The sequence below is a fragment of the Uloborus diversus genome, chromosome 2, assembly GCF_026930045.1.
Source record: "Uloborus diversus isolate 005 chromosome 2, Udiv.v.3.1, whole genome shotgun sequence".
NCBI classification, from domain to species: Eukaryota; Metazoa; Arthropoda; class Arachnida; order Araneae; family Uloboridae; genus Uloborus; species Uloborus diversus.
In genome coordinates this window covers 178,383,801-178,411,345 of record NC_072732.1, presented here as the reverse complement: position 1 = coordinate 178,411,345, position 27,545 = coordinate 178,383,801, and the positions used below count along the sequence as shown (strand labels likewise).

At 36.9% G+C, this 27,545-nt stretch overlaps 1 protein-coding gene across 2 annotated transcripts in view; it reads right to left on the bottom strand.

Annotated features, from left to right (window-relative positions):
- Positions 1-27,545, bottom strand: part of LOC129217519 (pre-mRNA-processing factor 39-like) — a 76,897-nt gene that overhangs the window by 19,152 nt on the left and 30,200 nt on the right. For both annotated transcript variants that reach the window (XM_054851833.1, XM_054851834.1), the window contains 3 exons: positions 15,987-16,097; positions 15,538-15,702; positions 12,986-13,112 (listed from right to left, as the gene is read on the bottom strand). In XM_054851833.1, coding sequence (XP_054707808.1) covers positions 12,986-13,112; positions 15,538-15,702; positions 15,987-16,097 — 403 coding nt within the window. The remainder of the gene's footprint in view (positions 1-12,985; positions 13,113-15,537; positions 15,703-15,986; positions 16,098-27,545) is intronic.

Genomic DNA, 27,545 nt, shown 5'->3' with positions numbered 1-27,545 from the left:
CTTCCCATTAAATTATATTCTTCCTACTCTGATTGGAAAAATATTCAGGTGCATACCACTTTTCAAATAGCCAATGAAATACTTTTCACAACAAAATTTTCAACAATATAACTAACTGTTCTTGAAGTAGAAGGGATTTCTGTTGTCGATTTCTGTTTGAAATATTTGACTTATGACCATTATCTTAAAAAAATTAGTACCATCTACAAGAAATAAAAAAAGTATCCCATTCATAACACCAATGAATTAAAAACACATTGTATACGTTGTCCTACATCAGTACGGTGAACATATTTTAGTCTAAATTAAAAAATCTTATTTCAAGGTATCTGTTTTTGCCAAGCACAATGAAAAAAAAAAAAAAAAACCTCTAGGTTTATTCTTCTGAACTAATTTTAAATACTACATTCCAAGTTATTTCTGGTAGGAAATTTTTACCATGACAGCATCTCATGTATGTAGATTGAAATTTCAAATGCTTCTTAAGCTTTTATTTGGATGATCTACGCACATAATCAAATCTAGATTAAATACATTATCATTATGCAATTTTTAGGGAGTTTCAAATCATTTTGAACTATGTTTTAGCCGAAAGAGTTCTAAGATTTTCTTAATTACTGTATTTTTCGAAATAAATAAATAAATAAATAAAATTTTCTGAAAAAATTAATTTTTAAAGAAAATCTTCAGAAACGCCCACCTTCAGAAAATCTCAAGTTATTTGGCCCACTTTAAGCCTATATATTCTAAGAAAACCTTGAGAATAAAAATTTGAAGATTTTCTTCAGAGCTTTTTATAGAAAATCTACAGATCTTAAGTCTGTAGATTTTCTTAAGATTTAGGTTTAAAAGTGGGCCAAATACCTTCAGATTTTCTTAACTTCAGAACATTCTGCAGAAAATCTAAAGATCTTCAGCCTGCAGATTTTCTTAAGATGTAGGCTTATGAAGTGGGCCAAATACCTATAGATTTTCTCAACTTTTTTTTTTAAGTTTTTTTTGAGATCCTTTCAAGTGGGGTTACCATCTGTTTTAATTTCGAAAACAATTTTCCCTACCCCCTCGACTTGACTATTTACATTGCCCACAGCTACTTCCATTTTTGTATTTTTAACAGGCCTCAATTCACAAAACAAGTCCCTATCTTTACAGAAATGTGCCGTGGCACCTGTATCCAGTAAAAATACTGGTATTTCCTCCTTCAAATTTGTGTTGTTGGCCTGCACTCCTGATATTTTACTGATGGTGCAAAACATTCCAGCCTTAGGGGGATTACTTTGTTTGACAAAATTACGATTACCTTTATTTTGATTAGTTGGTTTTCTGCTCCAACACCGAGCCGAAATATGCCCCTTTTTCCCACATGTGAAGCAAACTCTCGTTTCAAATTTATTTACATTTTCAACTTTCCGCCCAGTCTGGTGTTTATTCTGAACTGAAAAAGCATTAACACTTGAACTACTATTTCCAAAATTTTCATTTCCTAAAAATTTTAATCTCCCCTCTTCTGCTAAAAGTTCATCCAAAACATTTGAAAAGTTAAATTTACTTTCATCCCATCTATAAATATTTTGTACTATTCCCCTAAAATTTTGATCTAAACTACGTATTAGTTGAAATCCCTTTAATTTCTCATCCATTTTATAGCCATTCTCCTCCAACTGTCGGAGCAAACACTTCAATCGAGCCGCGAACATTCCAATAGTTTCTTTTTCATTAATTCTGCTAGAAAAAAACTCCTCCCACAATCCGGCAACACGGGCTAAAGACGGAGGTTCAAAATTCAATTTCAATGACGTCCATACAGCATATGGATCGTCTAAATCATCTATTAGTTGTTTTAACTCATCCTCTATGTTGAGGTAAATAATCGCCACTGCTTGGCCCCTCCGTTTCTTTATTTCTGCCGAAATACCTTCTTCTAATTTTGTTTGGGTTAAATCCCATAAATCTCTTTCTATCAGTACCATTTTCATATTTTTCGACCATGTTGCCCAATTGCAGGAGTTAAGTTTCTTAATGTTTCGATAGTCCCTTTCCATTATTCTGAAAACTTTTGCAAATTTGTCTCCAACCAAAATGACATTCGACCGAGCTCTGCTACCACCTTGTTGGCATAAATTAAAGTTAAGTTTAAAATCCAGAAGTTAAGATATTTAAACTAAGCCAACATTAACTGGCCGTGTAATGTCAAGTTGGAGACAAGCAAAAAACATGTTTCAGAAAAATACATTTATTAAATATGACTAGAATAACATCCCCATAAAATACACCCCCAAAATATCATAACAAAAGTGGTTCCAGAATATAAAGAAAAATGTCACCAAGATGTCGATGCAGTCACTTGCCACTCCGAAGGATCAGGTAGAAAACGCACAAAAGGTCCGCCGAATCACACTTCAGGAATGTCCGGACTGAACAGGCAACATTACACAATACGTAGATCGGTAAACATCACAGGTAGACACGTGGAACTCACATCCCCGACATTTTAATTGGCCGGACACAACACAACAGGTTCTTCACCTGGACTCACTAATTCCAGGACTTGGAAGATTAAACATCACATACCACAAAAACCCCCGCTAGCATCGCGGGGAAAAAACCCCCCACACGTGAGCCGGACTAGGCTTCACGATCAGAACCAACCACTGGGGATCGTTGAAAGAAGAAAAACGAAAGAGTAGAGCTCGCTGCCACTCGCCACAATATATATGTTTTATCAACCAATGAGATTCCATGCCTCGATGACGTCACCACACTAACTTCTACTTCGACCATCACTCATTTGCATATTCCACTACCGCGAATATTCGTACTCCTCTCCATAGCACGTGCGGTCAACAAGTGGAATTAATTCAAGTCGATCAGGTGACAACTCAACTTTTCTGAATCGACACATTGAGACATGCAATCTCCGATGGTTTCAGTAAACAGTCGCCATTAATTATGGCGTGGGGGAATCGTCGATTGAAGTGTTAGCACCAACTAGTTGACAGGTTCTACTTTTACCAGACTGGGCTTAAAGTAGGTACACTTAACTTTAAATTATTTTCTTTAAATTATCGGCTGTGGACCGAGAATAAAAACTAAATAAAATAAAATAATATTTTATGCTAACATCGTTTACCAATCTTAGGGACTACGTGAACTTGCTTCAAAGCTATTATAAATGATAAATTCAATAGAAAAATACAATGTTCACACGGCAAAACTGTCTCATTAAGTTTTAATTAGTAATTGAAATAGAAACTATGTTTCGTGGACTGTTAGCACTTACACAAAAAAATTCATCTCTAGATGGCGCTATTAAACACAATATTTATAATCTAAAAATTTAATAAACAGTTTTTCAGCCGAAATTTTACTGTTTTACTCAATTTTTCGTTGCAAAATGTATTAATACGTTTTAAATTACTTTCTTTTGCTTAGTAATTTTGTAACTAAAAGGAAATCAAAAATTGTATCAATCCGCAGCTCTGAATGATCTTAATCTCAAGTTTCGTTTATTACACTAGAGCCAGCGCACATAGACATTGTTAAGTACAAAAAATTAGAAGGCACTTTACTTCACAAAAAGATATTAATGAATCACCGAATAGCAAGAATTGACGTACAAAATCTTAAGAACATAAACAAATCTAACAGATGCCAATACATGTTTTAAAATATTATAAAATTAAACATTAGCAGACGATAAATTAAAAATTAAAAAGTATATTTCACTTTCATATCACGATGTTTTATCTTTTCCTTTTTTAATAATATTGCTTTTTGATTACAGACGAACGATATTTTGAGTTCATTTTTGACCTACTTTCTCGTCAAAGTAATATAAAATAAATAAGGACATAAAAAGTGGTTTAGTGAGCTAAGGTTAAAGTATCGTAAAAATATTGCTTAGTACAAAAAAAAGTCAAAAAAATAAAAGAAAAAAGATAAAATAAATAAATATCGAATTCGAAAGTAGGGGTTTGAGATGGGGAAAATATGTGTCTTTCAATCGACCTATGTGCCCCCCCCCCCCCAAAAAAAAAATGTTCGATTCAAACTTTTTTTCTTTCTTTCTTTTTTTTTTTTGAAAGATCTCCCCGATGACACCTCATTCCGGTATTTCATTTTTTGATTTGAATAGTTTTTTGTTCAACTTTGAGCAGTTCAAAGCACTTTATATTATAGCTTGCGGGAAAAATTTAAGGCAAATATAAAATGCGAACTTAAAGGCGGATTTGTTTAAGAAAAACTTTGTTGAAAAAAACTCTTGATGAGAAAATTTTACAAAAGATTTTTTTTAATTAGCCATTTTAAGGGCATTTTTTCTACAATTAATTTTTTTTTCATTAACGACAACGCGAAAAATTATTTTCTGTCACCAAAAATTGACAAAATGGAGTAGATTCTGAATACATTCTCAATTTTTGGTGACAAGAAATAAAAATGAAAGTTATTATTAAATAAAGAAATACCATATTTTAGAGACTTAACATTGACGAAAATCAGAGATTAATATGACTGAATCAAAATGAAATGAATTTGAAGCGCAAATGTTTTTACCAGGGCTGTGGAGCTGGAGTGAAAATGAACCAATTCCGGACTCTGACTCTTACCCTATCCCCTCGTTTGTGCACTAACTATCAAGCAAATATTCATTGCTGATGCTTGAATAATTTAATCCAGTGGTGAATAATCTTTTTTTTTTTACCTGCGGGCCACAACTCACATTAATAGGAATCTCGTGGACCAGAAGAAAAATGAAATTTATTTATATGATTTTAAGTTTTTCTAGATAACATGGGAAAACAAGGGAAACGAAAGACAATTACAAACGAAAATTCCTGTCATTATTACTACATGCTTATCTTATTGCATCAGTGTTTCAGAAATCAATTTATGACTACTTGATTTCAAAATTCATAACACCGAAAGCAGATTGTTAGCAGTTTTCGAAGGTTTTAAAATATATTTTTCGTTTTTTAACACTAAATACAACGACGGGGCACATGAGTCAACTTCAACGGGCAGATTTGATCCGCGGGCTGTAGGTTGAGCATCACTGATTTAATCAAAGCTCCCAGTTCATCAGAACGTTGGATGGACTATAAATGCGTGCAGTATTGAAATACAATGGAGCACTATTTCCATTGCATCAGATAATGTTAAAAAACTAGTCTCCTCTACATTCCCGAAAACTCGGTGTTCTGCGAAGAGATGTAGTACATGCAAGACGTAAAATTGTTCATGCACATAATTTTCCTCCATTGATTGTTAGTTGTATAAACTCTCAGGAGGAAAATAACTCTATACGCAAAAACAGGATAGATGAATGCAGTGATTCTGACGATGATACTTCAGAATAAAGAGTTTGCTTCTTGAAAAAAAACCATATTTTTATGCACATGCATAATGTTTTTAACGTACATGAATAATATTTTAAATGTACATGTACAATATTTTTTATATATTTAAAATTTGTCTTTCTCTTGCTTATCAGTTTCGCTCTTTTTCAGGTATCTCTAATGGTCTGTAAAAAAATTATGAGACACTGTTTTTTTGTGAACATTGGGTTTTTTTCATCTGTAGACACTAAGGATTCAGAAAAATATCACTTTTTGTAGTCCCCAAAGTTGGCAAACGAAACCATGTTTTTAAGCATCTTTTATGCCTTCGTCCCACAGCCTACAAGATGAGACAGTCTCTCGACGTCCGCCGCTAGCTCTTGCAGGGTTTCCCCGGTTTTCTGGAAACGGGACTTCAACTGGAGTCGGCTGAAATCTTTCTGGCACTTCTCACCGAAGCGAAGCTCCAACGCAGATGTGAGGGCGGCGAAATCCAGGCGCTGGCTGTCCGGAAGGGTCTGAAGAATGTCCGCTGCGTCACCTCTCAGGGATGCTGCAAGATGGCAGACCTTGGTAGCAGAGTCCCATCCGTTCGCTTCCGCCACTATCATGAATTGGGTCTTGTACACCTGCCACGAAGTTTTCCCATCAAATGTGGCCAGTTTAATGGACGGTCTAGCAACAGATGTGGGAGCGCAAAACTGTACAGAGCTGCTTTCCGCGGTCGCCAATCTCCTTTCCATGTCTTTAATTATTTCTTCCTTAAATGAGGTAAATTTCTTGTCTTCTTCTTCCAACTTATTTTCCACATTGGCGATACGCTCTTCCACAGTATCAAATTTTTCTTCCAGAGCATCGAATTTATCTGCCATGGCGGTTAGTTGATTCTCCATCATGATTTTCATCGACGTTAAGTCACTTTTCATTTCATCTTGACTTGTAGTAATTTTAGTAGTTAAATCATTATTTAACTGTTCTTGGTTAGTCGCTAATTCATTTTTTAATTGTTCCTGATTTGCAGTAAAACTTGCAGTCAAATCACTTTTTAATTGGTCTTGATTAGCCGCCATATCATTTTTCAATTGTTCTTGATTAGCCGCCATATCATTCTTCACAGAGGTGATTGCGTCAAGAAGTTGTATTAATTGTCCATCCATTGCGCGGGTAATCACCATAAAAATAAAGTCCAAATTTAAAAAGTCTTTATGAAAAAAAATGTCCAAAGTCACACTTACTGCAAGAAAGTCCTGAAGTAGCCCCACGTTGGGCGCCAAATTGTAACGGATTCGGTGCGACTTCCACTTTCTTGAAATGAAGACACAGTTCTTGATAAAAACACAGGAAATTTATTTACACTATGTACAGGAAAGATCTTCAACAACTGCTAAATTATTCATCAGCAATTAAGCAATTATCACACAACACCGTAAACTCAACGTTTACACACGTATTTACTTCCAAATACGAAAACAACACAGCGAAATGCCTTGCAATAAACAGAGCAAAAATGCACTCAGTTCGAAATCTCAATCGAAACTAACTGTTTATCCATCGCTAACGGCTTAAATACACCGAAAAGAAATTTCTCAAATATTCCACACGCTTCTGTAAAGTAGTAGACCGTTATCAAATTTTATCAATGAACAAAAAGGAAATAGGGGTCGTATACTTTAGCCATATGAAAAAGGGGTTGTATATTCATTACGGGATACTATTTACAGGTTATGTTCCTACAATAATTACTATTTACAGAATTTGTAACAGTATGTATCGAAAAAAATTCTTAGATTGCTTTTGTAACAAACAACTTTGAAATGGAAAAAAAAAGCGTTTAGTTAATTTCAAAATATATAAAAGAAGAATACGACTTGGTTATAAAATAAAAGAATCACTTAAGTCTGAAGAAAAGAAAACCTTTATAATCAGCAGTGACAACAAATAGTATAGCGGCAAAAAACAAAGTTTTTTTTATTGAAAGTTCAATTTTAGCAATTAAATTAAAAACGTGAAGAAGTAATAACATTTAAGCTTTTATCAGGAATTATTCAAAAACTAAAGATTTCTTCTTGAAATCGTGGTTACAGTACGCTAATTACTTCGAGACAATGGAATAAAGACAAAAGAGCTAAGGCCTTTCTTCCTCTTTGCCTGTATGGTTGTTTATTTTACGTAGCATTGAAAGCGTGAAAGGAAATTTCACCCTAGGTAAAATAAACAACCTAACAGACACAGAAGCAATCTTAGGAAGTTCATCCCGTGGTTAATAAGTAAGATTCAATACTTTGACGCTGAGGAAAAAAGATGCACAAGTATGCGGCGGTGTGTAATCGCACCTCATTAATTTTACTTTTTTTTGGACGCATAATTGGCGGAAAATGTGCAGGGAATTAGAGTACTTAATTTTGTAAAGCAAAAAAATAATTTTTTTTTTCTTCATAAAAATCAATTTTCCCTGATTTTTTGTAATTTTTTCAAAATTCCCTGATATTTCCCTGACTTTTCCCTGATTAATAAAGTTCCCTGACTTTTCCCTGATCTCCCTGATTTCCCTGATCTGTCGCCACCCTGTCTTATTTTTCAGAAATGGAAATGAAATACCCTAAAAATGCTAAGTTGTAAACCATTTTCAGAAAAGTGTTGGAAACAAAAGAGGTTCGGGCAACCTTTCCCTGGATTTTTAATTTGAGGTTCTAAAAACGCAATTATGAGCCCTCTTTGTAAATGTTAGGGAAAAGGCTTGGATTCAGAGCCTCTCCCCGCCGGAAGTTTTTCGGAATTGAAAATCCAAAAACGAAATTTTAGAAGAGTTTTCATGATGTGGAGGGAGAGAAGATTGGAGGTATTCTCAAGAAATTTTTAGGAAATTTAAGTCTCAAAAACAGAATAGTAAATTATCTTTGATGACAAGGAGAAATGATCGGAGAATTTTCACCCGGAATTTCTTTTGAAATTTAAGTCCTAAAAAAGAAATTTTATATGATCTTTAAGTATGTGAAGAGGCAGTTGGCACTCCTCTAAAATTGTTTTTTGATTTTAAAATCCTAAAAAAACATTTATTGGCTATTTTTGATGAAGTTAGGAGATGGAATGGAGTTCAGGACTCGTTCCAGAGTAGTCCCAAAATTAAGTCTTAAAAATGCAATTACAGGGCATCTTTCAGGATAAGGTCTGAGGTTTAGGGAATCTCTCACAGAAATTATAAGAAATTCATGTTCTGAAAACGGACTTTTAAACAATTTTAGATGATGTTAGAAGGAGGAGAATTCGGGACTTTTTCGTGGAAATTTGTAGGGATGGAAGTCTCTAAACCAAAATGAAAGATAATCTTAGAGGATGTGGTGAGTTCAGGTAATTTGGTATAAGGGAGATGGGGGGGGGGGCTGCAATCCTATAGCTCTTCTCCTGGATTGAGCTCAAGTAATGATACTACTCTAAAATGCTATTTTCCCCTATGTATTTTAATTTTTAAACTATGCAGCCATATATTTTTTATTTTAGGGATAATGTCACGACCCCATAAGAAATGCTTGGGGGTTGCGACCCACAGGTTGGGAACCATTACCTTGACATCAACCAACTGTGTTCTGAGCCCGAGTAAAAAGGAGGAAAGCGTGTGACGACAGGCGCGGGCGCGGTTTCTCATGGTGGTCCTACTACTGGTCGTTTTCCTTCCCAATAGAAACTTCTCTGCAAGATAGCCCATTAAGGAAATGGTTCACAAATACTTGATGCTGTGAACATGCAGATGTTGAATAATGGGCTAAAATGTTGACAGAGATGTTTTTGCTTTTCAAACCAAAAAGAAGTTCAGTTAGCAGCATATACTCTGATTTTTTTTTCTTTTTGAGGAGGTGCCCAGGTCCTCCTTTTGGGCTGGGCAACCGGGATTTTGCCCCTCCTGACCCCTGGCATCAAGCATGGATCACACACTCAACTTGATATAACAAAACCTGATAAAATAGCGTTAATCATTACATATATATTTAAAAACAAGTAAACTGAAAAGTTATACAAAAGTTTTAGGTGCATATTATAAAAAAAATAAAATGAAATAAATAAAGTTATAAGCCCCTGCCTTGTGAACTACACTCTTTTACAGAAAAAAAGTTTGTTTTGTTAGTGTCTATCTGTTTTATTGTGTTTTATAGACTGATTTTTTTCTTTTATTTTCTGAGCAATCATCAATTGCTCATTATCTTTATTTGACCATAATTGATGTTCCTTTGAATTTTCAGGTTATCATGACGACGAGAACAAATCTAGCTTGTTGTTTTCAATATTCATCAAGAGAGACTAATTTTGATCGTGATGATTACAAATCGTCTGCGGTTTGAGTTCATTCTTTTTTTTCTCTAAAGCTTAACTCAAGCAGATTTTACATCTTTAAATATTAATAGGCAAGCCGTTTTCTTTCGGTACCGGTTTCTCCTCTGTTTGTGAACCGATTTCCTTCATTCTTTTTTTGTTCAGTAGCTATTGCCGAGTTTTAGTGTCATCAACAAAATTTTTTGAAATCGAACACTAATTAACGGAGATATTAATTAAAAACGCATTTTCGTCCTAAATGGCTCTTTCTACGCGAACGGATGGTCCACTTTTTTCGAATTTGATATGGCTGGAAAGATCTTTAATAAATACTCCTAACGAAGAAAGGGTCAGGGCGCCAAGGTCCAATAACCTAAATACAATAGAAAAAAAGTTATAAGCGTTTTTAGTTAGCGAAACTCAAAAATTTTAATTTTACCTCTTTTTCATTGTTGAAATTCATTGTTGGAAGCGTGAAACATTAAGTTTTAATTGATTTTTTAAACTGCTTTTTCTACATGAAAAATGCATTTTAGAGCTTAGAGTTTGGTATGATTGGAAAGCTGGCAAAAAATGAAACACGTTCTACCCGGTTTTACCGCGCAAAAACGCGAATCCGTTAGAAGCGCTAGAAAATGAGCTAGAAGCAATTAAAAGTTAGTGAAAATTCATTTTTATTTGCTTTTTCACACGACATAGTTAGCGAGAAGAAACTGCTGGATAATATTGTGGTGTTGCCATTTCTCGCTTGAGCGTAAAGAAATGAAATACTTGCATTTGTTTTTATTATTGGGGCTTTTTGAGTAACTACGGGCATTTAAAATATTTTCATTTTCATTATGTTTTCGCGATTTTAATATTTAAATAAATCATTTTACGGAGTGAGGAAAGACTTTCAATTCCAGCTCCCAATAATATCTGCATTTGCTGTCACCACAAACAGATCTCAAGGCGAAACTTTTGATAAAATTGGCGTATTATTACGGCGTCCAGTGCATGGACAATTACATATTGCCGTGAGTAGAGTTCGTTCATTTGACTGTTGGAAATTTGTTTTGTGGCATCATTTCATTCAGAACAACTACCATAGATGTGAAATTGGCGAACTTTATCCATTTGGCACCAACGCCAAAACGAGAAGTATTTTTCTTTTGCATTTGTGAAAAACAAGTACAGAAATGTCTATTTGCAAGGAACTGACTACGAAGAAGTCCCTCTTTAAGGTGGGGTTCATTAAATTAAAACCGTTCGTGACAAGGCGGAGGAATAAAAGACAAGAGGAAAATACAATGGGAAATCGAACTTTTTTTTGATAAGAACGTTTATGAAAAACAGTGTGATATGTGACAAAGGGAAAAGGGGTTATGGTGAAGTGTGAAACTTTGCAACAAAGGGGAGAGAGATATCAAAAATTTTGAAATGTGCATTTGTCAGTTTTCCCCTACTTAAACCGTAAACAAATCACAAAAACGATTTTTAAAAAAATTACATTATTATTGCGACGTCCAGTGTTTTTGAATGGACAATTTTTAATGTAGCAAGTAAGATTTGAGTAGCAAGTAAGACTGTTTGGAATTTAGTAATTCTAACAGCAGAGGTCAAGGCAACGTACTCAATAATATTAAACTTATTAAAAGAAGCATTGTTCATGCAGAAGTTTTACGTATAATCTGAGTTTTGCAGGATCATTTCATTCGGGAAGATTTCGATGATTGTTAAATTGGCGGGCGCTCTTCATCTATTGGCGTCAAATTTTTGGCACCAATTGCAGTTTGAGAAATGTTTTTACTTTGCATAAGAAAACGAAGAGTAGAGAAATGTATATTTGCATACAGTTGCCACAAAATAGGGGCTGTCCAGGAATGAAGTCCCACTTTAAAGTGGGGTTCACGAAATAGTAACTGTGACAAGGGAGAGGAAAGATATGACAAGAGAGGCATACAATGGGGAGAATGTAACAAACCTTTTTTTAAAATAGAAACGCTTATGAAAAACAGCGTGGCATGTGACAAAGGGGGCATGGTAAAGTGCGAAACTTTGTGACAAAGGGGAGAGAGAGTCGAAAATGTTGAAAAGTGTGACATCAGTTATGCACCGCCCTTAACCATAAATAAATCACAAAGTCGACATTTTTTAAAAATTGTACTATTATTACCACGCCCAGTGTTTTTGAATGGACAGTTATATGTTGCCACGGGTTGAGTTCGTTCATTTGGTACTTGGAAATTTATATTTCTAATGGCGAAGAAGCAACTTACTCAATAATAGTAGACGTTTTATAAGTAACATTGTTTACACAGAAGTTTTAAATTGAGTTTTGATGCTTCATTTCATACGGGAAGATTTCAAAAATTGGATAATTGGTGATTTTTATCCATTGGCATCAATTTTTTTGTTTCCAATGCCAGCGCGAAAAATGTTTTTCCCTTGCATGCGTAAACAAAGAGTAGAGAAATATTTTTTTGCATAGGGTTAGCACAAAGCAATATGATATCCAAAATATAATTATTTAAGCCAGTAATTTGTCGACCACACTAATTTCTCAATGGGGTTGTTTCCTTCAATCAAAAGTACTACTTTTAGTCACTGAAATAGATAGAATAAGTTAAAAAAAAAACTGTTGAGCCAGAAAAAAACTTATTTTCTCAACAGTTGTTTTTTTTTAAACTTTTTTTGAATGTCCGATTTCGAAAATAAATCGTGGTCTTTATAACGTTATAAGTGATGTACTTTGGCGTGCAACTCCATTGCCGCGCTAAATATTTACGGTTTGCTCTCAACCGTGTTTTCGGGTTATGATAATTTGCACTGTGCGCTAATCAATAAAAGGCATTTAATCGCTTTTGATGCCAAAAAATTAATGTCAATCTGCGCACCAATTAAAATAGTTAAAAAATATTAAATTTTTTTAAAATTATTTAAAAAATGGTTAAAACCTTTGGTTTTAAACATCTTCTTTCAGTAAAAAATACTTTGAAAATTTCGGAAACGACCCCATTACCGAAATATCTCCTTTCATCCATTTATTTTGAGATTTACAGATAAAAAGCAAAATTGGAATAAATTATTACTGTGGTATTGTGCGTCCGTATAAAAATTGTATGTTTTCAGATATGCAGTTAACATGAGTAAGAGTAGAAATAAAAATGTTGGAAACAGTTAAATTCATACAAGTTTTCGCAAATATTCATTTATGAATATGGTCGAATTTCGACCACTGGGCGAACACTAGTTAAAAATTATTTCTTCTACATGATGCTTAATTAGAAACTACAATTTTCTGGATGAATATTAAAAATTACAAACTTTACACAATGAAAGAAAAACTTGACTTATGAAAATACCTCTTTTCTCTTCAAAGCAAGCCCAAGAAAAGTGAATACTTGGTTTTCTAGGAAGGTGTATTTTGCATGCTCTCTCATACACTCCTCTGGCAGCATCAGGTTCACGTTCCTCCATGTACTTAGCATACTAAAATTAGAACATTTTTTAAGTAAAGTCAGTTACATTCTTATTATTTTTGCACGAAAGGTAACTGAAGTGACAAAAATGCATTTAAGTACCAAATAACAAAATGCTACTTAAAATAAGAATTCAGACCTACTGAAAAATTAAAATTAAGTTTCATGAAAAGAAAAAAAAGATTGGGTGGAGGACAAAAAATAAAGAAAAATTGAAGTAAATAAATGATTTTAGAAGCCTACTAGCAAAAATACCCGGCGTTGCCTGGGTCAGAAATAAATGTAAGAAACAATCGCTACTTCCTTCCGTTTTCTGTTTTAACTGAAAGAACTCAAAACATATCACTTTGACGTGATTAAAAATCGAGCTTCTTCCTTACCCATTAAAGTAAAATAGCAATAAGTATAAAGAACGAACGAATAGCCATTTAGAAACGAACACACGAATTTAAGCATATAAAAATTTGAAGAATTTCCGAAATATGAACTAACAAAAACAAAGATCACTGAAAAAACCGTGTGCTTTATTTAATTAAATAATACACACTCAAAAGAAAAAAAAAGCTCTCTACTATGTTTCTTTAAGGATGCAAAAAGTCGAGTTTCCAAATGTTTAAACTCATGTCTACTCCGGAGAAGCCTTGATTCAAAAATTTCATTATGATTACTTTTATTATTGCTGTTGTTAGGCAACGAATTTTTGTAACAATGGGTTTTATATTCGCAACTTCAAAGCTCGAATACGCTACCTTGCAGTGATTACCAATACTAAAGAAAAAGGTAAAACATTCCATTCCACAAGTTTTCTTTGGGGTAAATTTCTGGCTTCAAGCAGTTTGTGGTGTAATGCAATTTCAGAAGAATTTTTAAAAAAATGCTTCGCACAAATATGATGAAAAAGTACTGTCATTCAACTAAACGTCAAAGCAAGTTATAAGTTATGGCATTTGTTTGTTTCATCTTTTTTCATCCGCCATTAGACAGTGGCTGCTGCGCTCCCTATAATTTATTGGAGTTACGAATTTAATTATTTAATAGGGAAATGACACGAAATTTACTGTTTTCCACCATAACTTTTTACAACTAAGTTTTTAAGGAATAAATTACAGCCTAAGTTGCTCCCTCATAATGTATCTATCTATGGTGAAAAAATGGTTAAAATCCCTCCAGTAGTTTTGAAGTTTACCCCGGACATCCGGACAGAGATTAGTCCTTTATGTATAAAGATGAGGATGCAATTCCTAAGAAAGCAATGTCATGCTTGCTCCAGAGAGGCCTTGATTCAAAATTTACATTTTGATTACTTTTAATATTCCTGCTATAAAGCAACGAATTTTGGAAACAATGGGTTTAATCTTAAGTCATTTGATGTGGAAATTACATGACATTCACAGTTTTCGATCACGACGTTCTTAAACTAAGTTTTCTAGCGATAAATTATAGCCTAAGTTGTTCCTCGATTATGTAGCTATCTATGGTGAAAAAATGGTTAAAATCCCTCCAGTAGTTTTGAAGTTTACCCCGGATATCCGGACAGAGATTAGCCCTTTATGTATAAAGATTTGACAAAGATATAGTACCATAAATAAAGCTTGGGTATGATTGTAAAAACAATTTTGTTGCTTTGCTTGGGTAGTAAAACAAAATTAAGAAACTGGACTAGGCAGCTTTTAGGTAGTTGATGGTAAATGAAAGATTTAATATCTTCTATTGTAAAGATCAGAGACAGTTTGAAAATATGACATCTACTGAGCTCTCATAAAATTAAAAAACTGTCCCTAAGATGTGGTTTAATTAAGAATATGTATTCCCTTAGAAATAAAATTTGTAATCCATAAAAAGCAAGCACTTGATTTTGCACAGGAAAACTATAAGTGATTATTTCTCCCTATGAAGAAAATAAAATATTTCTCCTGTTGTCTTTTATTACATAGAAAAAGTGTGGAAATATTTAAACAGAAAAATTTTCCAGCATTATTTCTTAAAATGATGTTTTTTTTTTTTTTTTGAGCAATCACAGTTGCTAATTGTTTTCACTTGACCGACCTTGATGTTTGGTTCTTTTTCAGCCCCACCGTCCTCTGCAGGCGCGACTCCTCCCGGCAGCCGCTTCTCCTGGTTGGAGGCGTCCATGTCCTACACACACGCACGCTCATACACTCATACACACAGGTCTATGCACACACACAAGCCTACACATACGCAACTGTACACACGTAACCGCCCAAGAGGAGGGACAGGAGCCGTTTCTAGAAACAAGTAGGGTAGTAACCAATGAGTAGGGTCCTGTCACAACTTGTGACTGCGAAAAACATAATTTTAATTGAAAATTTCAGAAGGTTTTTTTTTTAAAGTTATTTTAAGTTTTCTGCTTTAAACCCTGCATTAATGATATAGCTTTTCACACTGAAAAGAGTAAAAAGTTGTACAACTACCTTTAACCACAAATCTTCATATAAGGCACAAGCAATCATACATCTTTCAAAAAGAATCACAGTTGTTTCGTGTGTTCCATTGTCAATTTCAAAATCTAAGTAATCCTTCCAATTTTTCAACTGTACCCTTTCAAGAGGCTTTACGTGGAAATAGGGACGTTTTATCTGAAAAGGAAAGAAAACACATGACAGACATAAAACAAGCTGTTCCGCTGACTAATATTAACAGATACCCTAAGGGACTACTGTAAGTTCCATACCTGGATCAGGTTGCTTTCATGATAAAGAAATCGGGGCTTCAAATATCACATTCTCAGCGAAGAAACTGCATGTAAATGGTTATATACAGATATTGTTATATATTATATCTTTATGCACACTGGCATGCTTCGTTTTTGCATCATTATTTGTTTTTCTCTTATTACCTTGGAAGCATGAAATATACTTACCGCCTCTTCAAAAGACCATCTCTTCCCAACTTCCACTTCATTTTTCTCATGCAATGCTTTACGTTTTTCAACTATTTTCTTCTTTAACAAATCTATCTCTTCAGCGCTCATCTTAAAAGAGGGGGAAAAAACATTATGGAAATTTTTTAAAAATAAGTTTTAAATTTTCAATATTTCCTCAAACAGAAACATAGGTGCACTTTTTATAATACAATAAAAAAGATTAAATTCAACTTTTTATTTTTGAGAATTTTAAGTAAGGATGAAATTAATTACTATATAGATGAAAAAATTATAACCTTTACTTTGATTCTTATGCATATACAAACGGTATACATGATAGGGGTGCGACATCGATGTTTTGGAAACATCGATGTTTTTGTTAAAATGTCCATGTTTCACATTCAATGTTTTTGGATCATCGATGTTTTGCTTTCGAGGTTTTTTTATGTTGATGTTTTTTGCATTTTAATTGCAAATTATCATAAAATTTGCTACAATTTTCTCACTACGTAATTAAGTTTACTTATGGAGTTGCCAAAAGATATATATTGTTACAAATTCTGTAAATAGTAATTATTGTAGGAACGTAACCTGTAAATAGTTTCCCGTAATGAATATACAACCCCTTTTTCATATGGCTAAAATATACGACCCCTATTCCCTCTTTGTTCATTGATAAAAATTTGATAACGGTCAACGCATTTCGAGAAGCGTGTGGAATATTTGAGAAAATTCTTTTCGGTGTATTTAAGCCGTTAGCGATGGATAAACAGTTAGTTTCGTTTGAGATTTCGAACGGAGAGCATTTTGCTCTGTTTATAGCGAGGCATTTCGCTGTGTTGTTTTCGTATTTGGAAGTAAATACGTGTGTAAACGTTGAGTTTACGGTGTTGTGTGATAATTGCTTAATTGCTGATGAATAATTTAGCAGTTGTTGAAGATCTTTCCTTTACATAGTGTAAATAAATTTCCTGTGTTTTTATCAAGAACTGTGTCTTCATTTTCAAGAAAGTGGAAGTCGCACCGAATCCGTTACAATTTGGCGCCCAACGTGGGGCTTCTTCTGGACTTTCTTGGAGTAAGTGTGACTTTGGACATTTTTTCATAAAGACTTTTTTTGAATTAGGACTTTATTTTTATGGTGATTACTCGCGCAATGGATGAACCATTAAAACAACTTCTTGACGCAATCACCTCTGTGAAGAGTGATATGGCGGCTAATCAAGAACAATTGAAAAGTGACTTGACCGAAAGTTTGGCGGCTAATCAAGAACAATTAAAAAATGATATGGCAGCTAACCAAGAACAATTAAAAAATGATATGGCAGCTAATCAAGAACAATTAAAAAATGATTTGGCAGCCAATCAAGAACAATTAAAAAATGATATGGCGACTAATCAAAACCAATTGAAAAGTGATTTAACGGTGCTGAAAAATGACCTAGTTTCTAACCAAGAGGAAATTAAAAACGATCTTACTTCGGTAAAGACTGTGATGGAAAATAAATTTAATGAGATAGAGCATCGAGTTGATGCTATTGAAGGAAAGTTTGAGGCAGTTGAAGGCCGATTCATCGCAGTGGAAAATAAAATCGAAGAGAAATTCGAAGAAAAATTAAGTTCCGTTGAAGGCCGATGCAATGCTGTAGAAAATAAATTGGAAGAAGAAGATAGAAAATTTCATCAACTTAAAGAAGACATCTTTAAAGACCTGGAAAGGAGATTGGCGACCGCGGAAAGCAGCTCTGTACAGTTTGGCGCTCCCACATCTGTTGCTCTACCGTCCATTAAGCTGGCCACATTTGATGGGAAAAGTTCGTGGCAGGTATACAACACCCAATTCATGATAGTGGCGGAAGCGAACGAATGGGACTCTGCTACCAAGGCCTGTCATCTTGCAGCATCCCTGAGAGGTGACGCAGCGGACATTCTCCAGACCCTTCCGGACAGCCAGCGCCTGGATTTCGCCGCCCTCACAGCTGCGTTGGAGCTTCGCTTCGGTGAGAAGTGCCAGAAAGATTTCAGCCGACTCCAGTTGAAGTCCCGTTTCCAGAAAACTGGGGAAACCCTGCAAGAGCTTGCGGCGGACATCGAGAGACTGTCTCATCTTGCTTTTTACGACTGTCCTGCGGATGTTCGGGACAACCTGGCACTCAACTACTTCATCGACGGAGTTCGGAATCCTGAGATCCAGAAGGCCCTCCGGATGGCGAATGTAAACGACTTGAAATCCGCTTTGATGTATGCGATGAGATACGAGGCCGCCCAAGAAGCAACCCGTGTGGATCGCCATCTAATCCGGACTCAGGAAGCTGATGAGTCTGATTCCAGGTCGTCCCACCTCGCTGAACTTGAGAGACAACTCGGTGACTTGACAAGACATCTGAGCAGCATAACAGCCCAAAAGAAACAGGAGCAGAAGTGCTGGAAATGCGGTAGTGAAGGACACCTGCGAAGGAGTTGTCCGGCTCGCCAAGCTACGCGAGGGAAGGAAATCACCACCACTAAAGCTCTGCAGATTTCCTCTTCTAGTAGTGGCAGTGATGGACTTTTCATTTACGCACATGTAAATGGGAACCCCTGCAGACTGATTGTTGACACTGGAGCCAATGTGACAATCATTAGGACAGATGTGGCTCGTGAATTTGGATTGAAACTGCTGTGGACCTCGCCACGCGTAAGTCTCCAGACTGTGACAGGTGACAAAATTGAGATTGACGGTAAAGTGGACTTGGAAATAGTGTTTGGGAATGCCACCTACCATCATACGGCATTCGTCGCTAATATCACGGACCCCTTCATTCTCGGATTGGACTTTTTAAAGAAATATGACTTCACTCTCGACTTCAAGACTAATGAGCTGCACTCGATGAGAGAAGACATAGCTGTTTTCCCCGCAGAAAGTGATGTAAAATCCGCTCATCAAATAATTGCCCGAACAGATTTATCGATTCCCTCAAAGTCAGAATTATTAATACCTGGCTCCATTGAAGAAACCAATAGTTTTCGATTTGGACTCATTGAATACCCTAACCTAAGCAATAGCCTAAAAGGAGTGCTGGTAGCATCTACGCTTGTGGACCTTTCTAAGGATGTAATTCCCGTGAGAGTCGCCAACGTGAGTGAAAGGCCAAGGAATATCCGGAAAGGTGAAGTGTTAGCAACTTGTACTCCAGTAAACTGCATCATTAGAAGAATCAATTCCCACGAGACTGTGTCTTCTGAGTCCTTGACATCGAAGTTAATTGGGAGTGCACCCTTATCGAAAGATCAAAGAACTGCTGCGGAACAATTGGTGGATGACTTCAAGCATCTGTTTTCATCTACATCGGAGGATGTTGGCCGTACGAATTTAACGCAGCATAGGATCTACACTGGAGAACACCCCCCTATTAAACAGCATCCAAGACGACTACAGTTCGCCAAGAAGGAAGAGGTTGAGACCCTGCTGAAAGAGATGAAGGAGAATGATGTAATCGAACCCTCTTCCAGTCCTTGGGCCTCTCCCATCGTCTTAGTCCGAAAGAAAGATGGCTCCACCAGATTTTGTGTCGATTACCGACGGCTGAATGAAATCACCAAGAAAGACAGCTACCCTCTTCCACGGATAGACGACACCTTGGACACTCTTTCCGGACACAAGTGGTTTTCGACCCTGGACTTGAAGAGCGGCTACTGGCAGGTTGAAATACACCCTGACGACCGAGAGAAGACAGCGTTTACAACTGGACAAGGCTTGTGGCAGTTTAAAGTTATGCCTTTCGGCCTCTGCAATGCACCAGCTACGTTCGAGCGTCTTATGGAGACAGTGTTAAGAGGACTTTCCTACGAATCCTGTCTGGTCTATTTAGACGATATCATCATCGTGGGACGCAGTTTCGAAGAACATCTGGCAAATCTTAGGAAGGTGCTGCAGAAGCTTAAGGAAGCCAATCTGAAGTTAAGTCCGTCCAAATGTAATTTGTTCCGCCGGGAAGTGAACTATCTTGGTCACATCATCTCTTCTGAGGGTGTGCAAACCGATCCAGAGAAGGTATCTGCGGTCAAGAGTTGGAGTCGTCCCGAAAACATCCATCAGCTGCGAAGTTTCCTGGGGCTCTGCACCTACTACAGGAAGTTTGTAAAGGGTTTTTCCAACATTGCACGACCTTTGCATAAGCTGACGGAGAGCAAGCAAAAGTTCGATTGGTCCAAAAAATGCGAAGATGCATTTCTACGACTGAAGGAGGCTTTAACATCAACGCCTATCCTCGCCTATCCTCAGCCTGAAAAATCCTTCATCCTGGACACTGATGCGAGCAACGAGGGCATCGGAGCTGTTTTATCCCAAGAAATTGACGGAAATGAACATGTCATCGCTTACTGGAGCAAATGCTTATCAAAGTCGGAGCGAAATTACTGCGTCACCAGAAAGGAGTTACTGGCCATAGTGAAAGCTGTAGAACACTTCCATCATTACCTCTACGGCCGAAAATTTCTGCTTCGGACAGATCATGCCTCATTAACTTGGCTTTTGAACTTCAAAAATCCGGAAGGCCAGATAGCCAGATGGATACAGCGGCTCCAGGAATATGACATGGAGATCAAGCACCGAAAAGGGTTGTCTCACGGCAATGCAGACGCTTTATCAAGGAGACCCTGTCCTGAGAACTGCAATTATTGTTCCCGAATCGAGAAACAGTATGGAACGACTAGCCCTACTGCCTATCAGGTGACAGTGACTCCAACTTCATCAGAACCTGATCCATGGAGTGATGACCAAGTTCGAAAAGATCAACTTGAAGACCCCGACATAAAACCAATTTTAGAGTTCATGGAAAGTGACAGTCGACGCCCTAGCTGGCAGGACGTTTCCATCTTCAGTCCTGCAACAAAAAGATACTGGGCTTTATGGAACTCACTCCATTTACGGAACGGCGTGCTACACCGGAAATGGGAATCTGACGACGGCAAGACATCTAGGTGGCAGTTACTACTTCCTCGATCCAGGATTTCAGATGTTCTGAAAGAAATACATAGTAGTGCGACTGGAGGACATTTTGGTGTCTTGAAAACTCTCAATAAAGTTCGGGAGCGCTTCTTCTGGAGCAAGGCGAAGGATGACGTGGAGAAGTGGTGCCATTCTTGTGACGCCTGTGCTGCTCGTAAAGGACCGAAGAAGAGAAGCAGAGGGAAGCTACATCTGTACAACGTTGGAGCTCCTTTCGAACGAATTGGGATCGACATCCTGGGTCCTCTACCAAGAACTGCTGATGGGAACAAATACATTCTTGTTTCCATCGACTACTTCACCAAATGGCCGGAAGCATATCCCATTCCAGATCAAGAGGCTACCACCGTAGCAGAGACTCTAGTCCAACATTGGATCTCGAGATACGGAACACCTTTGCAGATTCATTCCGATCAAGGGAGGAATTTCATCTCTGCTGTGTTTAAGGGCCTATGTCAAATTCTCGGAATTGAGAAAACTAGGACAACACCACTACACCCACAATCGGACGGCATGGTGGAGAGATTTAACCGCACAATCCTGAATAATCTCTCACTTATGGTATCCAGAAATCAACAGGATTGGGACAAGAAGCTACCTTTGTTCCTGCTGGCCTACCGCAGTGCTGTCCACGAGACTACCGGATATGCCCCATCTCAGATGCTCTTCGGACGAGAGCTTCGGCTACCTTGTGATCTCGTCTTCGGTCGTCCTCCGGATGCGCCTGCATCGCCTGAGGAGTACATGTTGGGCTAAATGCCTTTATTTTTGGTTCTTGAAGGATTTCACCAATATTGTTTAAAAGAAAAATCATTTTGTGACTTACCTTTTGCCATTCCGAGAGAAAACTTTGCGCGAAGAATCCCATCCACCTGCCGCCAACACTCAAATGTCCGAGTTTGAATCGGAAGTGTTCGGAAAACATGCGGCATGCTATGATTGGTTGTTGTCATTCGGCAGATGTCGGTAAATTTCCGAAAGAGCACGTGTCAATGACGTGATGAAATCATGTTGAGGTGTTAAGTGCTGAATGCCAAATTAAATAATGATTGTGCAACCTGCAAGCTGTGTTTTCTTCGGGTTGAGTTGTTTTGGCAATATGCAAATTAGGTAACGTCACATTGTTTCTGGAAGGGCCGAATCGGGCTATAAATACGCAGACCGGCAGGAGCTCGATCGCTTGGGCTTCGCTTCGTTTTTTGCTTGTCTCCTCGTCTTGTGTTGTGTGTTGTGAACGTGTTCGTCTGATGTCCTCCTAAATTTTTGTTATTGGCCTCTTGGTGAGGTCTGGTTTTTCCGGGAAAAGCACTGGTGATGTTTTGAGTTTGGAACCCGTGTGTTGTGATGACGTCTACAAAAGCAAAGAGTTCTAAGTTTCCCTGATGTGGGTTTTTTGTTCTCCTACGGAAGAAGATCGCGTCCATCCCTGGCATACCTTTCCTTGATGTGGTGAACTGTGGCTCACGCGGTGTGAATCGACCTGCCTGCAATTCGTGGAAATTGCCATGCTGTCCAACGACCGGTGAGACGTCACCTTGGAACACCAACAGGACTTTTAAACCATGCATGGACCCATTGTAAGATCCTTTTTCTAATTTTTCCCGGGGAACAAATCATTGTGTTGTAACAAATTTTCAATATGTGTCAAATAAATGTTTTTTAGTGTAAAGAATGATTCATGTTTTATTTTCTCCGGGCAGACCACTACCTCAAATTTTTAGTTGGAAATGAGTTGCCTAATTTTCAGCTTAGCTGTAGGCCATAAACCTCAAATTATATCCAACAGGTGGTAGCAGAGTCGTGTGGTTGACCTGCCCGGAGAGAATTGAATCATTTCTTTATTATGGAGAAAGATTATAGAAACGTTGAGAAGTTGGGCTCCCATAATTGGGCTACCTGGTCCAAAGATATAAAAATGGTGCTCATAGAAAGGGATTTATGGGAGATTACCCAAAAGAAACCAGAAGGGGAGTTAACTAGTGCTGACAGAAAAAGATGTGGCCAAGCTTTAGCCATCATCTATTTAAACTTGGAAAAAGATACAAAAAGGTTAATTGATAATTTGGAAGACCCTAATGAAGCCTGGAAAGCCCTTAAGGCAAATTTTGAACCCCCATCTTTGGCCAGAGTAGCCGCATTGTGGGAATCCTACTTCTCTTGCAAAATGCAAGAAGGTGAAACGGTGGGATTGTTCGCTGCAAGGTTGGGGGGAATTTTTAACCAACTAGTCGAAAATGGATATATTATGGAAGAAAAACTCAGAACTTTTCAATTGATACGGTATCTACCTCCTAGTTTCAGCAGTATTGTTCAAGCCATCTACAGATGGGAAGGAGAAAAATTCACTTTCTCGAAAGTAAAAGATGAACTACTAGCTGAGGAAGGTAGGATTAGGTATTTGGCCGAAGAGCCTAATATAGAAAATTCGGCAATGTTTTCAAAACCCGGAAACTCCGGAATGGCAAATGGTAGGAGTAAATTTCTTGCTAAAAATAAAGTTTGTTACATTTGCAAAAAGAAAGGGCATATTGCGTCGAAGTGTTGGAGCCGTAATAAAGTAAAACAGGATAGGAATTTTAAATTTCAAACCAAAGAAGACCCTCAGGCAGGAATGTTTTGTTCAGTAAATGAAATTTCTGCAAACACTACCTACCCAAAATGTGAGGATACATGGCTATTGGATAGCGGCAGCACATCTCATTTTTGTAGAGATAAATCGCTATTTGCCGAGCTAGAGCCTGTACAAAACACACAAATGGAGGTAGCTGTAGGAAATGTGAAGAGCCAAGTAGAGGGCATTGGGAAAGTGATTTTTAAAATTGAATCAGATGGAAAATTAGTTACCATCACATTGAATAACGTTTTCTACGCTCCAACGCTGCGACGCAACCTAATTTCTGGTTCTTGTATAGATAGACAGGGCTATAAGCTCAAATGGTTGCCCGGAAAGATCTGTGTCTTTAATCAGGAAAATGTTAAATTATTTACAGCAAATTTAATAAATAAACTTTATCATGTTAAACCAAATTTTTATATTGATTGTGCAAATGTTAATTATACCAAAGTCTTTAAGACCAAGGACCCGTCTGAAGGGGCCAATATGGTCAGTGTTGATATGGAAAAATGGCATAGGAGATTTTGCCATATAAATATGGAAAGTATCACCAAAACGAGTAGACTTGGTGCTGTCCAAGGACTGGAGATTAAGAAGGGGCAAAAACCCAATTGTGACCCTTGTCAATTAGGGAAAATGAGGAAGTGCTCGTTTAAATCTATGCCAGAAAGGCGTACTAATTCTGCACTTCAATTGCTCTACATGGACCTGATGGGACCCCTTCAGACAGAGTCCTTGGGGGGAAAGAAGTATATTTTTATAATTATTGATGATTTCTCAAGAAAGTCATATGTTTTCTTTTTAAGGAACAAAAATGAGGCATTTAATGTTTTTGTAAATTTTCAAAAAAGGACTGAAAGATTCCTGAATTCAAAAATTTTGGCTATCCGTTCCGATAATGGAACAGAATTTGTTAACAAAGATTTTGAAAACTATCTCACCAATCAGGGAATAAAAATAGAGCGGACCAATTCCTACACCCCGCAAATGAACGGGGTAGTAGAAAGGTATAATTTAACCATAATGAATGGTGTGAGGTCTATGCTCAAGGATTCTGGATTGGGGGATGAGTTTTGGGCTGAAGCCGCTCTTTGTTTCAACTATGTAAGAAATCGGACGGTAATAGGAAATATGGACAAGACCCCATTCGAACTGTTTTCTGGACGTAAACCCTCAGTGAGGCACCTACGTATTTTTGGGTGTACTGCCTATGTAGGTCAGCCTAGGTCCAAACTAAAAAAATTAGATATGAGGGCTACCAAGGGGATCATGGTCGGATATGCCTTACGTACCAAAGGGTACAGAATCTGGGATCCTGAAACCAGAACAGTCACAGAAACTATTAACGTAAAGTTTAATGAAAATGAAAAATGGGGGGAATTAAAAGTCCAAAATAAAAATGAGAGAAAATTTAATTTTATCAGGCCTATAAGTGAAGTTCAACTTGAACAGGAAATCCAGGAGAGTGTTGAGCAAACTCCCTGTGAAAAGATTAAATGGGTTAGAGAAGCCAAAAAGAGAAAGACCGGGGATAGGACTGATATTTATTATACAATTGCCGGTAAAAATAGAGTAAGATTAAATTCATTAAAACAGGTTCTAAAATATTGTAGTGAAAATAAAATAGAGTATAAACCAAAACTTTTTGACTTTTCATCTAAAAATCCAACAGTAGGGGAAATCTGTGACGACAGTGAAAGTTCGGGAGAAAGTGAAGAAGCAAGTTTGGTAGAAATTTTTATATCGAACTCGTATAGGCAATGTATGGCTACCCCCGAGGTGGGCAACTGGAAACTGGCCATGGAGTCTGAATTGGATGTCATTAACCAAAGAGAGGTGTGGGACCTTGTACCCCCACCAGAGGGGAAACCAATTTTGGGAAACAGGTGGGTCTACGACCTTAAGGTAAATGACAAGGGTGAAATTGTAAGATACAAGGCCAGATTAGTTGTGAGGGGGGACCGTCAGTCAATTGAGTCATATTCTGAAGTTTTCAGTCCAGTAATTGAGTTTTCACTTGTAAGAGTTTTCTTTTCCATTTTTATATGTCTTTTAAAATGGTGTCACTCACAAATTGATGTAAAAAATGCTTACCTGTATGCTGATTTAGAGGAACAAATCTACATGAGACAACCAGAGGGTTTTGTCAATAAAAGCCACCCTAATTTTGTCTGTAAATTGAAGAAGTCTCTCTATGGACTACACCAGTCCGGAAGAAACTGGTTCTTAGAAATAGACAGTGTTCTTCGTGGTTTTGGTTTTCAAAAATTAAAAGGATGTAATTGTGTATACCATAGAGACAAAAATACTTTTCTTCTTATTTATGTAGATGATATAATAATTCTAGCAAAAAATGAAAATTTAATTAAAAAGGTAATCAATGAAATTAAAAGTATGTATGATATTAAAGAAATGGGGAAAACCAGAAAGCTCCTGGGGATTGAATTTGTGGAAGATAAAAATAATCTTTTCATTCACCAAAGCTCTTATATTTCGAAGGTCTTGGAGTTATTCTCTGATTACTATGTGCCAAATTCAACCCTCCCAATCTCAAAGGGTACAGTTTTGTCGAAGGACGACTGCCCGAAAACTGAGGAAGAAAAGAGGGAAGCAGAAAAGCTCCCATACAGAAATTTGTTGGGTTGCATGGCATACATAGCGGGGAAGACCCGACCTGACATTTCGTATGCGGTGAATATTTTTTCCCAATTTCAAGCAAATCCCGGAAGAAAGCATTGGGATTTTCTATTAAGATTGCTAGGGTATTTAAAGCATACAATATCATACAAATTAAATTTAAGCTCAATCAATAGTGTAGATCTACGGGGATTTTCAGACTCCGATTACGCCGCTAATCGGGAGGATAGGGTCTCAATGGGAGGATCAATTTTGTGTATTGATCGGGTCCCAATTAATTGGAGGACATTTAAACATAAATGTGTTGCGTTGTCCACAATGGAAGCAGAATATATTTCACTTGGTGAAACTGCAAAAGAAATGGTCTGGCTGAAGAGGATAATCACAGAAATAAGTGAATTAAATATTGAAAACCTCCAGCTTAGAGATACAATTATTTATTGTGATAACACTGCAACAATTGATTTTTCTAAGTCTCCCATTGAGAATTCCCGTACAAAACACATTGATGTAAGGTACCATTTTTTAAGAAATTTAATTGAGCAAAAGATTTTTTTGATTAAATATGTGAGGACAAATATAAACATCGCGGATATTTTCACTAAACCCCTATCTAAGAATTGTTTAAATAAACTTTGTAAAATTATATTTAATTGGGATTAAATGAGGGGGGGCGTATCAAATTTTTGAACTGTTTTTCAAATGTATCTTTTGTAAATATAATATGAATGTAGTTAAATGTTTTTAATGTATATAATGTGTTTTTTGATGAAATTCCTTCAAGAGGGGGGAACTTGTTGGGCTAAATGCCTTTATTTTTGGTTCTTGAAGGATTTCACCAATATTGTTTAAAAGAAAAATCATTTTGTGACTTACCTTTTGCCATTCCGAGAGAAAACTTTGCGCGAAGAATCCCATCCACCTGCCGCCAACACTCAAATGTCCGAGTTTGAATCGGAAGTGTTCGGAAAACATGCGGCATGCTATGATTGGTTGTTGTCATTCGGCAGATGTCGGTAAATTTCCGAAAGAGCACGTGTCAATGACGTGATGAAATCATGTTGAGGTGTTAAGTGCTGAATGCCAAATTAAATAATGATTGTGCAACCTGCAAGCTGTGTTTTCTTCGGGTTGAGTTGTTTTGGCAATATGCAAATTAGGTAACGTCACATTGTTTCTGGAAGGGCCGAATCGGGCTATAAATACGCAGACCGGCAGGAGCTCGATCGCTTGGGCTTCGCTTCGTTTTTTGCTTGTCTCCTCGTCTTGTGTTGTGTGTTGTGAACGTGTTCGTCTGATGTCCTCCTAAATTTTT